Genomic DNA, 15,873 nt, shown 5'->3' with positions numbered 1-15,873 from the left:
GAAGCTGCAGGGCAGCCAGACCCTGGGCCCCCACGTTTTTGGCTCCCCTGAGCCCACCTGCCACCGTCACAAGTGAGGGAAACAAGAGGCTAAATGCACACACGAGAGGAAACAGCAGTGAAGACAGGCGGAATAAAGAGGAAATCGAGTGCAGGGTGCAGAGACATTTATTCAAAAGTCCAGCAGACTGGCCAGCTGCCCTCTACAATGTGCACAGGAAGAAAGAGCCTACAGAAAAGGTAGGAGTTGTAAAATCGCTTTAATTCGGTTCTGTCTGCATTACAAGCCGTGGGGGTGGGCAGTGGACTGCGCCGCACTCCCCATCACAATACTGAGCCTGTAACTGCGGGTTACCAAAATATACATCTGTCACCTTTATAAAAAACCATGTTTGCTGCCCCTCGTTTTACAACAGGTATAAAAAAATTATAAATATTTACACCCTTGTTCCACCCCAACACGGAAACTCAAGGGTCCAGGCCGGAGGGACGGGCTGGCCAGCACGGGGTCTGCTCGCAGGGGAGCCCCTTGGACCCGTTGAGTGCAGGACGATGTGCGGAGACAGTTAAGACTCGGGGGGGCCACTGTCCCAATTTCTGGGGCCCCAGCGTTAGAGGCAGACAAAAAAAAAAACAAAACTTTGGTCCAAAATCTGCAGGAGAGCGGAAACCCTGAAAGTTTTAAGAGCGCTTGTCCCCCAGAGAAGGGACAGGTTAGGTGTGAGTAAGGCATCTGGAGGTGTCCTCGGGAAGGACCGGGGCTCCCCTGCGCCGGCCCCCAGCCGGCCCCCCCTGGAAACTAGATCCTGCCCTGCGACTTCATTACAAGGAATAAAATAGAAAGTACAGTATGCAAGGTCATACCACGACGAGAAAACGGAGATTACACTCATACCATTTTTATCTTGCTATATAAAAAGTTACTTAAAACTATTTCTTTTGCATATAAATGAAAAAAAGATTAGAATATTTGGTCAACTGGAAATATTGCTAGGCACGGATGTCTGCAACTGCATCAAAGCGTAATACAGAGGTTACGGTGGACACAGAGCTCGGAGCTGAAGGAGGACGACAGGGATGGTGCCCTCGGGGTCTTGCCCCGATCGGGGTCCCCACGGCTGGGGTGGGGAGAATCACACACTTGATTACGGATTGGGGGTGCCGGCTGGACCCTGCTGCTCGCAGCCTCCCGCTGCACCAGGCACGTGATCCTGAGCAGGAGGCCCCCTCCCCAGCCCCCCCCCATCTGCTGCCACGAGAGGGCCCTGCCAGAGCAGCGGGTTTTAAGGCACAAGAAAGCCGTTCGAGGTTTGGGAGCGCCCACCCCACAGAGGCTGCAGAAGGCACGGGCTCGGGGGGGCTGGGAGGGGGCGGGGCGCACTGTCCACTTGTCACCAAGAGCCTGAGGCCGGCACCCCATCTCCCCAGGGTGAGCAAGGTGAGAATCGGATTTAATTTTTTTAAAAACAGGTAAACTGATTTCTCTTTTAAAAAAATAAAATCTCTGGTCTTTTAAGGTCACTTCAGCTGCTTTTTAAAGTGGCTTTTCTCTGGAATGATGGAAGTTGTGGCCGGGCGCAGGCAGGCTGGTCCGCAGCGGCCCTAGATGGTGGACTTGGAGAAGGAGACCCGCAGGTGGTGGTTCTCGCCCAGGTCGTGGTTGTGCAGGTCGATGAGCGCCTGGATGGCCTCCTCCACGGAGCCCATCTGGATCAGCGCCATCTTGCGGTCCTTCCTGGGGACAGGGACAGGAGAGTGAGGGCAGGCCCAGGAAGCAGCCTGGGGGCAGGCCAGGGGGCAGGGCAGGGCAGCACTCACTGGAAGAACTTGAACCCCTTGACGATCCCGCCGTTGCTGGAGAAAAGGATCTTCAGGTCATCCTCGGACACAGAGGGCCTGCAGGGAGAAGGGGGTTGAACGCTAGGGCTTCTCAGGGAGGGCCTGGCTGCGCCAAGAGCCTGCAAGGGGCCCAGGAAGGACACATAACAGGCACGCCGCAGCCCTGCACACACCAGCTCCTCCCTCATCGGCTGAAGTACAGCGTGCAAAGAGACCCCTGACAGGACCCTCTCTGCTAACACAAGCCTCGAGGGTCCGGGAAGCTTCCCCCCCCACCCCAAGCACATACGGGATGTTGGAGAGGTGCAGGGTGGCCGAGGGCGGGAAGATGTTCTGGAAGTTCTTGGAGCCGGGCTTCTTAAAGCGGTGCAGGGGGGAGTTGCCATAGTCCTTGGTGAGGCCCTGGTCCTCCTGGCCCTCGCGGGGCAGCTGCACGTTCTGGTGCTTGGACAGCGTGATGCGCACCGGCTTCCCATGCAGCTTGTGCCCGTTGAGGTGGCTCATGGCTGGGGAGGCAGGACCGTGTGACCCGAGGTGCCCCGGCCCCGGCCCCCACCCCCCACCCGCGCCGCAGGCCCCGCCGCCTCACCCAGCTGCGCCTGGCTCCCGTCGGCCATCTGCACCAGGGCGTTCTCCTTCTTGTTGAACAGGATCTTCACCCGCTGCACGTCGCCGTACACGCCTTCAAGACGCAGGGACGCGCACTGAGCCGCCTGGGCCCCGCGGCCGCCTCCCCCGCCAGCCCCCACGCCCCGCACACCCCGCACAGGGCTGGCTCTTCCCGAAGGTTTGCTTATTCTGCCTTTGGGCACCTGCCTCTAGTCGCAGGGAAGGTTACCGGGAGACTACCTTCAGCAGAGAAGTCATAAAATCCAGGAAAGGTCAATTGCCAAGAGCCATCACTTTAGCATGCTACCAACACGTTTTAACTCTTCGAAAAGCATGCAGGGCAATAAACCATGCGTCTACGGAATCAGAATAAATACGCAAACCGAAGGCAAGCCACGTAACGAGGCAGAATGCCCAACTGCAAACTCATAGTACATCTTAGGGCGTCAAAAATAACCTCAATTAAATGAAAACAAGGTAATAAAAGTGTGAATGATAACATACCGAAAAGAATAAAGAGGCTTTGGGGTGTGACTCTCTTTAGAGGACAGCAGAGCAAGGCAGCGAGGGACAGGGAAAGGGAGAGGTCAGGGGGCGAGTTGCCAATCGTCCACCACGAGGAGGCAGCCCCGCAGGCGTGCAGGTTGATGGATGATGAGTTGTCAGGATGTTAATATTCAAGGGCAGGTTGGTTTCCGGAGAGCAGGGTTTGAGGGGGAATTTTGTTTTTTTTTTTTTTATTTATTTATGGTTTTGTTTTGTTTCAAGCAACAACAGGAAGCAGAAGTACCGTGCAGTCAGTTGGCAAAGAAATTCCGGATCAGGGCAAGAAAAAAAATTGGGAAAGGGGAAGGGGAGAAAAGAAAAAAAGTAGCAAAAAAACACAGGTCAGTAAATACATAAGAAATACGAGCGCTCCATCAGTCAAGATCTACACACATTACAAGTCACAGGTTCACCTCACGGAACACAGGCAGGAGAGCGCCCTTCCCCGCAGCGGGCAGGAGACCACGCGGCCACCCCGCTGCTCGGGGCGCCTCCCGCTCGCCGCAGCAGGCGGGCCTCTGCACCAGGCTCACACAAGCACAAGGCGGAGCGAGTCTGTTAGTGGAGGGCTTCGCTAGTGTCAGGCCCAGACGAGCCGCTGGCCGGCCACCTCAGGCCAGGAAGTCACAGGAGGGGCAGACAGATGACAGAACAGTCTGAAACGCTCGTTAAAGCCGGTCCCATCTTTCAAGAGTTAAAGACCACGGGCCCTTGTCAGCTCACCCAAGCTCTCTCTGAGCCAAACGCAGCCACAGGGACGGGCACAGGCTCGCCATCCCTGGGACCATGGCTGTGGGGCGGCACCCCTCCGACAGAGGCGTCCGGGGGGCCTCTGCAGACCGCGCCTTGTGTGGCTAGAGATTATAAGGACTGCTTTCACGTATCAAAAAACATTTCAACTCTGAATATTACGGAACTGGAAACATAAACCAAGGCGTAAAGGAAAATAAGAGAACTCTGAGCGCCGAGGAAGGAGGCAGTGAGCGGACCAGCGCAGAGGGGCTGCACCGCGACCAGGGGTGAGACCCCCGAGGAACCCCAGGGCTGACAGGAGCTCAGCCTGCTGCCGTTTGCACTAAGACCCCAGAGTGTGACTCCCCCGCTCGTGCTTCCGGGACCAACAGGCTGGAAGGAAGAGGCACGTACCTCGGGGTTGAGGTTGCTGACCAGCAGGACGGAATTCCCTGCCCCTGCCAGGCCTGGGATGGCGATCCGCCCGGCTGCTGCCGCCGCCGCCGCTGCTGATGGAATGGCCAGAGGCGCCAGGGCCCCATGCACGTTAGGAACAGAGAGACCTGGGGAGGGAAAGATGGTCAGGAGATGAGGAGGAGTGTCCACTGCCCTCCGCCAAAGGCAAGCACAGGTCCTGCCTGTCCTCATGCAAAGGAAACACGCAGGAGGTGCCCGTGGCCGCTCTCGGCCCGGTGCCCACCGTGCCGCCTCGCGGGCTCCTCCTTCCTCTCCTCACAGCACAGGTCACACCGTGTTTGGACCTGTCTACATGCGCCAAACAGTACAAAAGCTCCGCTCAGTGGATGCAGAATCGAGCCCCAGGCGGGCCTCGGCCGTGCGTGCATGCAGGCGCCCGTCACCATGCAGACGACAACCGGGCGGGACGCAGCAGGCCCACGCCTGTCACAAGGGCAGGCCGGCCCCTGGGAGGGTCGCTCAGGTGTGCCCACCTGGCTCATGCCGCGCTGCTTACCAGGCCACTTAAATTCATCTACTAGGGACACATCCCTCCAACCACCGTGCGCGCTCGTCCTCGCCCGGGAGGTGCTTTAAGGGAACCAGACCAAGACTGTGGGGTTAGCGGATCCTCTGCACAGCCCTGTCCTACGATGGCCCTGTCCAGGCTCCTCGGGGAACCCAGAGACCCGCACCCAGGAAGGCGGGCTCCCCCTGAAACTGCGCCCACGTCAGCTGCCCGTGGAAGCAGAGCTACTGGAAAGGTGTGTGGGCATGCACAATCGATGGTGGGGACAGAGGTCAAGTGTTTGAGTACCTGCAGCTTGAGGAATTGCAAAGGTGGGAGGGAAACCAGCTCCTGCATACGGAGAGGCTGACATTATACCAGGTGCACCTAGAAACAAATGAGACACTAATCATCGCACCCACCACCTCCGCCGCGAGCAAGGGCTGTGTGTCCGCGGCCCCACACCCAGTGGGCGGTCCGGGCCCTGCGCTGTGCAGGCCACGTAAGCAGCAGCTCGCACCAACCTCCCTGGGCACAGAGTCAGCGTCACGGGGCGCCTGGGGCACTGAGACTGAGCTACACATCCTCGCCTCCCACGGCACACGGTGGTTGGGCACCACGCCGGGCGTCTTACCGAAGGCGGCAGCCATGGTCTGATCCAGCGAGGGCTGGCTGTCGCCAGAGGGCAGGTCAGGGCGCGTGTAGTCACGACTCTTGTCATTGTTGTACTTGACGTTGAGGCTGGTGAGCTTGGAGAAGTCTATGCGGAGCGTACAGCAGGCATTGTAGATGTTCTGTCCGTCCAGAGACTGTGGGGAGAAGGCAGGGGGAGGGCCGTGAGCGACTGGGGGCTGTGCGCCGGCCAGGCCAGGCGTCCCGGGGGCCCACTCACCAGCTTGGCGTGCTGGGCGCTCACGGGGTCGGCGTACTGCAGCAGCGCCTGGAACTGGTTATTCTTGGTGAAAGTGATGATCTTCAGAACTGTGCCGAACTTGGAGAAGATCTGTGAGAGATGGGGTGGTCAGCGTCGGCCCAGGGACCCCGTGGTCCAGACGAGGACCCGAGGCAGCTGCACCCCCGTCGCCTCACCTGGTGGAGCACGTCCAAAGTCACTGGGTAGAACAGGTTCTCCACGATGATCCGGAGCACTGGGCTCTGGCCGGCCATGGCCATCCCGGCATCCACTGCAGCGGCCGAGGCTGCCAGGGCCAAGTTCCCCGACTGCACCGAGTTCACCGCCTGCAGTGCTGCCTGGGCCCGCTGCGGGGCAGAGAGGCAGTTATGGCCAGGAGTCCCACGCCACAGGCCACGTCATCGCCCGACTCCAGCCCTACCCCGGCCCCCGTGACGCACTGCCTGGTTGGGCGAGCTGTCCGTCTTGAGCTCCTTGTGGTTGGAGAACTGGATGTAGATGGGCTGGCCTCGCAGCACGGGCGTCACGGAGGTGTAATAGTTCACCATGGTGTTGGCAGCCTCCTCTGTGTTCATCTCGATGAAGGCCTGGCAGGGCAGAGGCATGAGCTGGGACCGGACCCCTGGGCCTTCCCGGGAAAGGGGCTCGCACCCGAGGCAGGTACCTGATTTTTCCCTTTCAGCATCAGGAGGTTGGTGACCTTCCCGAAGGGCAGCCCCAGGGAAATGACCTCGCCCTCGGTGACGTCGCCGGGGAGCTTCCGGATGTGGATCACTCTGGAGGGCACGCCTGCGCTTCTGTTGTCGCCCTTAAACTTCTTGCTGTCGTTCCCATTTGCTGAAAAGAGGAGTGGTTTGTAGCGCGTAGAGCACCGTCCAGGCTACCGTCAAGCAAGCCGCCCCTCTCCCCAGAACCAGCTTCCTTCCTGACTGTGGGAGGCCACTGCGAGGAAAGGGCAGTCCCCACGCCTGGCACCCACCCGCCTGCCGGTCCATCTGTCCCTCCACAGGGAAGTCAGGTGAGAATGAAACGGGCTCCGGGTCACAATGGCCAGGCTCGATTCATCCCACACAGCAGAGCACCAGAGCACGCATGACTGTGCGGGAGGAGCCCTCAGGCAGAAACAGGGGTTGTACGCACGGCTTACCTGCAGAGGCCGAGCTGCTGCTCATGATAAAGGGTCCGTTAGTGACACAGGCAGAGAAAAGCTCGTCGGATCCCCGCTGGAAGAGAGAGGGGGTGTGTGGAGCAGAGCAGGACACCTGACGCCCTCCCCAAGACCCCGTGCCCACCTCTCCACTGCAGCTTGGCCTTGAGAAAAGACCACACCCAAAACTGTGATCATTCCTCCCTCACCATGGCCTCATGGTCCTAATCCTAAGAAACTGCTCCTTTTCTAAGAGAGGGGTTGGGGGACCTGCCACCTAGAGGGTCTTTGCCCGTATTTCACTCCCATTCCATGTTCTGCACGACCCTTCCCATGTGTGGGCAGGGCCTCATGCCAACAGTCCCATGGGGCTGAGCCCAGCCCCACTCTGTCCTGGAGCTCAGCTGTAGCCCTGCCCACGTCAAGACTGGGGGACCGTCTTCCACGACCACAGGGCCGTTGGCAGGCCCAGGGAACAAAGCCCCCTTGTCACGCTGCAGCCACTCGCTCAGCCACAGGAGCCTGCCCTATTTTCCAGGCGTCGGAGGGAACCTGAGCCTTGCCCTCGTGGCTTTCAGACAGACAGAAATACTAGCTCTCCACACAGCGGGCGGTGCTGTCCAGTGAGGGGCAGGGGCACCTGGGTGAGCCCGTAAAGGGACCCAGGAAGCTCCCCAGTGCCCATTTTTGCACGGCTCCCTGTGACTTGTCATTTGCTGCCGTCTCTCCACAAACAACCTGTTCACTCCTTGGTCTCCGTGCGACTGGGCCCACTCCCCAGAACCGCATCGAATGGACCCAGAGCCTAGGAAGCAGGTAGCCATCCCTCCCACTAGGTGAGGCCTGAGGACAGAACCGCTCTACAAGGTGAGGGACCACTCGGGACACAAGCACTCCTCAACCAGGAACCCTGCAAGCCGCAAGGATCTGGCTCCCACCGCACATTTCTGCCCTCTGTGGCCTGGGGCTCCATCACCAGGAACCAGGAGTTAACTCCTTAAAGGGAATCTCTGGCTGCAAAACTAGGAGCCAGGAAGTTTCAAGGCCCCTGCCCTCTCGTGGCAGGAACAGGAAAGACCAGCCCACCTGGGCCTCCAGCAGCCATCTCAAGGGCACCCGATCTGCCCCTCCTCCAAGCTGCTTCCTTAGCGGCCACTCAGACACACAGCCATCTAATAACGGCCAGGGGCCTCCCCCCCAACCACCGGCAGGTGCTGGGGTGCCCCAGAACCCCTCAGGACCTCCACACCCAGCAGCCGATGAGACCAGCTGAGGGAATCCCGAGGCATTTACAAACTGCCTTTTGGGATCGGGATCAGCAACAGCTGCCCCACAAGTCTAAGGTAACTACAGTGGGCTTGTCCCCAAACCCTGACCCCAGGATGGGCCAGCACCTGCAGAGGTCCCCCAGCCCACAACTCTGGAGTCCACGGGCCCTAGGCTGCCACTGATACGGAGACAAGTGCCCACAGATCGGCACCACAGCTCAGAGAGAGGAACGAACAGTCAGACCTCGTCCCAAGCCGAAGTCGGCCACAATGAAGCAAAACAAAAACCACCAACCAGTCACAAGCTGTGCTTCAAAGCCCCGAGTGAGGCCCACACACAGGCTCCCCAAGCCTTTAGGACACACACCACAGGGAGGGGCGTCCAGGTCCCACCTGCCTGAGCCGCAGCAAAGCCCCGTCTGTCTCTGGACTCAGGGGCCCTTACCTGTCCCCACAGGCTCCTGAGGGATCCCTCACCTGCTGGCGATGCAGCCTTAAAAAGGGCTTCTGGGACCCCGCCTTTGACAAGGGATGGGTGGGGCTGGACTTCCACGAGTGGCAGCCCTCGTGGCCATCCTCCCCACCCCATAGTGTCTCTGAGGACAAAGTGCCCACCTGTCAGTTCCCACTCCCATTCCCCACCTCCAAGACCCAGGCCTGGGGTGCTCAACAGCACCCTGCGGCACAGGGACACCAAGGGTGACTGCCCGCAAGGGCACAGACAGGTTGCAGGGCAGAATCCTATGCACAGCTGGGCCAAGCCAGGAGACACAGCCACACTGAGGCCACAACCAGAGCCAGAAGCTCTTCCTAGCCAGCACTTGCAGAGGTCCCACTAGCATCTAGCCTGGAGTCCATTTATTATCAACAGGAAGAAACCCCTCAAGTGTGTACTTGCTGACCTCTGGGCAGCTCTGCTGCGAAGAGCCCGTGTGGGGACCCCTGACAGCACTCACTTCCTGCACAGCTGGTCCTGCCCCTCCTGGTAGGCCGGGCACAGGTTTGGGGGGATGTGCTGGCAGAGAGCCTCAGCACCGCAGGACAGAGATGCCCCCCTCCAAGCAGAGCACCCCCCGTGTTTCGGTCTGTGCAGGTTTGACTCTGGAAGCAAAAGTCCCCTGGGAACAGGATGGCCAAGAGGGGACCATTCCGAGGACAGCTGCTGAAAAGCAGCTCCCACAGAAAGGGGGAGAATTACTCGCAATCCAGACATTTTCTATGACTGTTACCAATGCTCCACACGAAAGTCCCTCTCCACCGCCTGCCACTGAACAAACAGGTTTTATCTGCAGGAAGATCAGGACAGGCAACGTGTGAAGACAAAAACCCACTTGGGAAAAGTGAAATCCAGCCCAGGCACCATGGCCGACTGACCAGAAACCATCTGGCTGCCTGCTCAGATCACCTGAGCCACCTGCAGGGAGCTCAGGAACCACGGCTGGGGAGGGGGGACTCCCCCAGCTCCCAGCCACTGCCAGGACACAGAGCTGGTCACCAACTAACCAGCAGTGCTTGCAAGCAGCCCCAGCATGCCCCTGGAGGTCACATTCCTGGGCGCACACAGGCCTGGTCCTCAGCTGGGGGCAGAACCACCTGGGCCCCACTTCCTGTGGGGACAGCACTCCCGCCAACTTCGTGCTCCACCGTTTGCTTTCCTTACTGTTCACACACAAGCAACTCGACTCCTGCACAGAAAGGATGCAGGGCTCTCCTTTCCCTTTAGTTCAAAAAGGCTACGGAATTATTCACAGCAAAAACTTTCCATGGAAACCTTAGCATCATCAGAAGTAGCCCCCAACTGCCCCAGAAACCCCATGTGCCCTCCAGTCCCACCACCCACCCCACAAACTGCTTGGGAGCATAACCAGATTTTGACTCGGCCCACATCAAACCAAAGGTGCTCAAAACCTCCGTGGACAGATGTCCCTGTCAGCCCCACTGCACAGCCTGCTTCAACTGTGAGCTGGTAAAAGCAGCTTCTTGCCAGCTCTCAATTTCAGGGCAGGAAAGAGGAACCCAAACTAAGGTCAAAGGGGCATTCGCTGCTGAGGGGCCGGTGAGCCCACAAGGCCCGAGACACACAGCCTTGGATGGATTTGATGCCGCCAGGCAGAGGGAAGGGCCTGCAGATGGGACACATGGGGGCACCGGGGTCAGAGGTGGTGCCGGCGCTCTGCAGCCCACGCGATCAGTGCAAACTCAGGCTGAGCAAGCATAACGAGGAAGCCAAGCCAGAAGTGCCTACCTTTGTACCAACTGCTATATCTGGGACAATGCTGTAGAGAGAGAAAAAGGACAACAGTTAGCCAGGTGCGCTGCCCATCTCAGCAGGCGGGAAAGGCCGGACAGGAGAGGCCGTCCTTGTCCCAGGAGTCTAGAGAGCCCATAGCCGCTGCCACCAGGATGTTGGGCAGTCCCCCCTTGGCCACAAGCTTGACCTCTGGCTGCACAACATCCCCCCCCTCCTTGAGACCCTCTGCTAACTAGACCGCTGAAGGCAGGAAGTGAGCGTCGTCCACGTAACTAATAACCTCAACTTGAAAAGGAGCCACCATTGTCTTTCGGCTCCCCTCCCTCCCAGCAGGGCCCCAGGCCCCGCCTCCGGACCTGTCCAAAACAAAGACACCCCCCCTTCAAAGCCCCCAGGAGAGACCCTTGACTTTGAGATTCAAGTATCGTGGTCTGCTTTATAAAAGATGGAAGCACCTCGGGAACATTTTCCAACAAGGGAGACCAGTGGGAGAGGGGGCTCACAGGCCGCTGGGGTCAGAAGTCTGGATGGGGGGGGCACAACACTGGAAAGATGGAAGGTTCCCGAGGAAGGGGAGGTAGCTCAGCTGGACTGATCAGATAAAATTAACACAGGTTACTCATAAACCTGGCTCCGTGTGACTGGACTTTCTCCCCGCCTCAGGCGGACCAGACGGAAGGCGGGAAGAAAACACGGCTACCAGAGGGTTCCCACAGCCCTGCACGCATCAGCTCAGTACCGTCCAAGGGCACTGGTGTGGCACCTACAAACGGACCAGAGCCTAGCCGACTCATGGAGCGTCAGTCCACGAAGGGGGTTTAGTCACCCGTGTGCTGAGGCCTGGCAGCCCCGTGGACGGAGCCACCCATGTCGACACACGATGGCCCCTGGCCCAGCCAGGGAAAGGCTGTCTCAAACCAGGCAGGAGGCCCTGGGGCAGCCACCTGCACCCCAGGCCTGGACAAAGACCAGCTTCCTGTACTATTTCCTATTTCCCTCTTTGGTTCAGAGAGCTGCTGGTTCCTTCCCTCCAAGCTTGCTGGACCCAAACCCTGGGGTGTCCTGGCCCCAAAGCACTGTTGTAGTCCTGGGGTCTGCACCCCTCACCTGCCCTTTCTTACCCATTCCCACTCCTTTACAACAGGACCTTTACCTCACCGCTATTTAAAAAAAAAAAAAAAAAAAACAACTCACAGACTGATATCAACAGATTTTTAAAAAAAACCTCCCTGAGCCAAGAAAAAGCTTCCCAGAAAACCCAAAAGAATGAACGGCACGCAGCTTCGCGGCTGCTAACCCGGAGCGGCTCGGGCTTCCTACTCCCTGGAAGGCCTCACACACAGGAAGTGTTTCACACGAGATGGCCTTTCTGCAGAGAACGTGTGAGCCTTCCACGGGCAAGGCCACAGTACCCCCGAGACCCCGCAGCCACAGCTCCCTAGCTCGGGAGGGGCTTCTCTGGGGAGGTCCGGCCAGGCCCCCACGGAAGGTGGACCACGAGCAGATGGAGTTCCTCATGCTGCAGCACTTTTCCTCAAGGCCTGGATTCGATTCAGTACGAAACCTATCATTTCCAACCCGAGGCACCGGGACACGTGACCCTTCAGGCATCCGAGCCGCCCCACCCCGCCCCGGGGGTCAGCCCAGGGGCGGAAGAAGGGCTTGCCCAAAGCTCCAGATCAGGAAAAGATAACCAGCACCGCCCGCAGGACCCTCCAACTCCCGAAACGTCGGCACCCACCCCTCCCCCACGGGGAAATGGGAAACTGCCCCGGGCACGCGGGATGCAAACAGCCCCGCTCTGAGCGAGTTTCGTTTTCGGCAGCTTCTACCTTTTTCCACCCCGACCAGAAACCTAACTTCTGAAGACAAAGGTGTCCACCGACACAGGCACGTCGGCCCTGACTCTCAGGACCTAAGACAAGCCAGCGCCAAACGACGACCCCGCTGCGAACACGGCAGGCACGGGCCGAGCGGCCGCCCCGATGCCGGGGTCGCCCCGGGGTCTCCGCACGCCCGCCGGGCCAGCTCGCGCTCAGGGAACGGCCGACCCGGACCGCCCCCCGCAGGCGGGAACAAAGGGGGGGCCGGGCGCGCGGCCATCCTTTGTGGGTAGCCGGGGAGGGGCCGGGCTGCCGGCGGGGGCGGAGGAGGGCCCGCGCCCTTCCGGGCAGGAGGGCGGCGTCTCCGGGCCGCGCCCGGGCCCGCGGCGGGCGGGGGAGGCCGAGGGCAGAGTCCGCGCGGCGGGAAAGACCGCGCACGCGCAAAGCCCAACAGGGGCGCGGAGCGCTGCGCACGCAAGCGCGGGGGCTCGACGGGGAGCGGGAAGGGCCACACCGGGCGCGCGAAGGGGGTACGGGGAGCTGAAAGGCTCACACGGGGCGCGCGAAAGCCTGGCGCGTGCGCGCGGGACACGGACGGGAAGCGGGAAGGGCCGCGCAACCGCCGCGTGCGTTCGGGACGAGGCTCGCGGAGGCCGGAAACGAGCAGGACTCGGGCCCGGCCCACCCCCTCCAAGCCCGGGAGGCGCTGCTCGCCTGGCGCCCCCCCGGCAGCCTCCCCCGCGCCCACGCCCCAGGCCCAGGGAGGGGAGGGACCCCGGAGGCGCCCGCGAACCCGGACGGAGGCGGAGCGACGCGCGGGCCGCGGCCCCGAGGAGACCCAGGCGGCGGCGAAGGGAAAGATGGAGCGCGAGGAGGTCGTAGGGGAGCGCGGAGAGACAATACTTACCCGTCCATTGCACACAGAGGAGACCCGCAGGGGACGGAGTGGAGGCGCCGGAATAGCAGGAACCGACCCAACGGCTCCGAGTTATAGACTCACAAAATGGCGGAGACGCCCGAACACGTCCCCCGCGCGCTCTGCCCATTGGCTCCCGCCACGGAGAGGGGGCGGGGCGGGCGCCGCGGGCCACTGCCAGCGCCTCCCAATGGCTAGGAGGCCGCTCGAGGGGTGGGGCCAAGAGGAATGGCAGGCGGCCATTGGGGAAGGCAGCCGTCCGTCAGGGCTCGAAGCGGAAACGACCCGTGGAGACGGGGGAGGGGAGAAAAGGCGGGATCATATCAAGGAGCCCGAGCCAGTGAGCGAGCTGATCTCCTGCGTGGGGCTTTGCGGGAGAAGCCATCTTGAGAGTGGGTACGTGGCGAGTCAGGCGGCGGGAAGCGTGTTTTCCACCAAGCTGCCGCCATCTTGCAAACGGGCAGGAGCCGTCCACGGGCATGAGGGTACAGGGAGGTGCGTCGCCATTTTGGGGTCGGGCAGGGAACCTATGAGGCCCCATCTTGCTTTTGGGCACGTGGCTGAAAAGGCTGATTTCGACTGGACCTTACTCGTAGGTTGGCGTGCGGGGAGGTGGAGGCCGCTTAACCCGTCCCAGACTAGCCAGGGCTCCGTTTGCATTCTCATCTCCGATACTGAGAGCACGTGTGGTCAGGGATCGCCCCCGACGGTCCTTTGTTCTCCGCAGAGCAGCGAAGTCCTACCGCAGCCCTTGCCCTGGCTGCAGGGAATGGGGAAACTGAGGTCCGCAGAGTACAGCGACCGGGCGGCCGCCGGCCCACAGCGCGGAGCTGAGCCCCGGGCGCTCAGAGCAGAAGCCCGCTGTCCTGGGATATCCAGGAAGGGGTGCATGTGCTTCTCAGCAGGAGGGAACGTTCTAAACATATTCCCGAGGACGCTGATGGAGGGCTGGGGGCGACAAGGGTAATCCTTGGGGCGGGGTCAGAGAGTCGGAGCCGGGAGGCCGCGCAGTGGGCCCCCAGCGCTGTGGGGCGGTCCCGGACGCAGCGCGCACGGCGGGCTTGGCGCCGTCCTCGCCCCCGAGTGGACGCGCCGGGACCGGAGGGCCCTGTGCTGATGCCCGTTCGCTGGTCGCCGTACGTCCGTGCTGAGAAACGGGTTTCTAGGCTGGACCAGACTAGGGGGAGGGGGGAGATGACGTTCGTTGCCCTGGGTGGAAGCCAAGGCGCCCTGCCTCTCAGGCCGGCTTCCTTTGACCGGCAAGTCCGGCGCTGGGGTCCCGGGACGGCGCCAGCTTCAGGGCCACGCTGGGCCTGGCGCCCGTGCCGCCGAGCTCCAGCACATTGGGGCTGCTGCCGATTTCCACGGAGGCCTCCCGTCCGGTGGCCCCCGGACCTCGCTTGCATCTGTAGCCCCAGAATGGCTAATCAGGAATGCCCCGGTGGATTTAGGAGAATCTCTGACACATTCCCGCGGATTTGCTCCCTGCTCCTCCAGGACTCCCATTTGAGCTGCGTTTTGGGCACCCCCAGAGCCAGCTGCTCATCTTCCTTCTCAGGGGACTGGTGCCAGGGGTGTGCCCCCCCATAGCAGCAGGCAGGGAGGGGGACATGGGAGTGTCACAGCCCCGGGGGAGAAGAGTGCAACTGACGCTGGCAGAGTGTCTAGACTGTCAGAATGGTGTTAAAACCCACTTCCCCTTCCAGGGGTCCTGGCCCACCTTGCAGCCCAGCAGGCCCCACACCACTGGCCGCTTGCCTGGTTCTGACCTAATTTACACGGGCCTCCTGTGTGTGGCTGACCCTTTGGGAGACTCTTCCCCAAAATACACCACCCCCTCTTTCACGCCCTTGTCCCAGGGCCTTTGCCAAGGTGCCTCATCACAGCAGCCTCCCTGGGGCGCCTGGGTGGCTCAGACGGGGAAGCCTCTGCCTTCAGCTCAGGTCATGATCCTGGGGTCCTGGGATGAGGCCCACATCGAGCCCACATCAGCCCTGCATTGGGCTCCTTGCTTGACAGGGAGTCTGCCCCTCCGCCTGCTCCTGTTCTCTCTCTCTCTCAAAGAAATAAAAAAAAATCTTAAAAAAAAAAAGATCACCGTCTCCTGATGCCCCCCTCTGAGATGGCTGAGGATAGCACCTCTCATTTCCACAATGCGCTGGAGCTCCTTGGCATAAATTCAAATTCAGGCCAGTGTTAGGTAGAAAATGCTGGCAGGGAGGCCAAGAGGCCACAGAGAGAAGTGTGTTTGGCTGAGATGAGGTCCCCTGTGCCTCAGGCCGGCCACTGAGTCTTGCTAGATGCTGGAACCCCTAGGTGAAGGGGACAGGGCGGCTCTGATGAGAGCCCACACTGACCACCACGGTCAGAAGACCCACAGGCTGGGAGGCACGCCACGCGGATGTGTTCTCCTGACTCTAGAGGCCCCTGCATGTACAAATTAGATGCTTTGTGATGGGGGGGCCTTGGGGTCCTCTGGGGGTCCCCACAGCCCTCAGTGCCCCAGCATGTACAGATCAGATGGATGCCCCTGCCTCCCGTAGGAGCCAGCCCGGCCACCTCTCTCTCCCACCCCAGCCTTGTCCGCCAGCTGCTCCCTCATTAATGATGTAGGGTTGATAGCGGATGTGTGATCACCTTGTATTTGTTGGAGAATTTGGAAAGGATCCTCTCCGTGGCAGATGCGAAGGAGGGAGGGGCCAGACTGGGGTGGAGAGGGCCGCATCCCAGGCCCTGGCAGGGGGACCTGCTGGGGCCCCATTCCTCTCTTCAGATTAGATGGGGGTGGTAGGGTGCCTCAGTAACTCCTTTGTCCAGAGGAAGAGGCAGGACCAGGCCAGTCCCCCCTTGCCTCCCTGTGGGCTTT

The 15,873-nt window shown here is 60.7% G+C and overlaps 1 protein-coding gene across 3 annotated transcripts; it reads right to left on the bottom strand.

Moving 5' to 3' along the window:
* Positions 1–151: 151 nt before the first annotated feature.
* On the bottom strand, positions 152–13,175 carry PTBP1 (polypyrimidine tract binding protein 1). 3 transcript variants are annotated; one of them, XM_026480843.4, is made up of 15 exons: positions 12,999–13,175; positions 10,263–10,293; positions 6,750–6,825; positions 6,267–6,439; positions 6,043–6,189; positions 5,779–5,949; positions 5,582–5,692; positions 5,324–5,498; positions 4,999–5,076; positions 4,140–4,288; positions 2,952–2,985; positions 2,428–2,520; positions 2,128–2,344; positions 1,818–1,895; positions 152–1,734 (listed from the first exon to the last, which is right to left on the bottom strand). In XM_026480843.4, exons 1-15 carry the CDS (start codon positions 13,004–13,006, stop codon positions 1,602–1,604), a joined length of 1,674 nt encoding a protein of 557 aa, XP_026336628.1. In that variant the 5' UTR covers positions 13,007–13,175; the 3' UTR covers positions 152–1,601. The 3 variants fall into 3 exon arrangements, with proteins under 3 accessions (XP_026336628.1, XP_026336630.1, XP_026336629.1); XM_026480845.4 differs by lacking the exon at positions 12,999–13,175 and adding an exon at positions 12,101–12,307; XM_026480844.4 differs by lacking the exon at positions 4,999–5,076 and having other exon boundaries at positions 12,999–13,133.
* Between the last annotated feature and the right edge of the window lie 2,698 nt (positions 13,176–15,873).

This window comes from Ursus arctos, unplaced genomic scaffold (assembly GCF_023065955.2).
Source record: "Ursus arctos isolate Adak ecotype North America unplaced genomic scaffold, UrsArc2.0 scaffold_14, whole genome shotgun sequence".
Taxonomy (NCBI): Eukaryota; Metazoa; Chordata; class Mammalia; order Carnivora; family Ursidae; genus Ursus; species Ursus arctos.
This window is presented reverse-complemented; position numbering and strand designations above follow the sequence as displayed.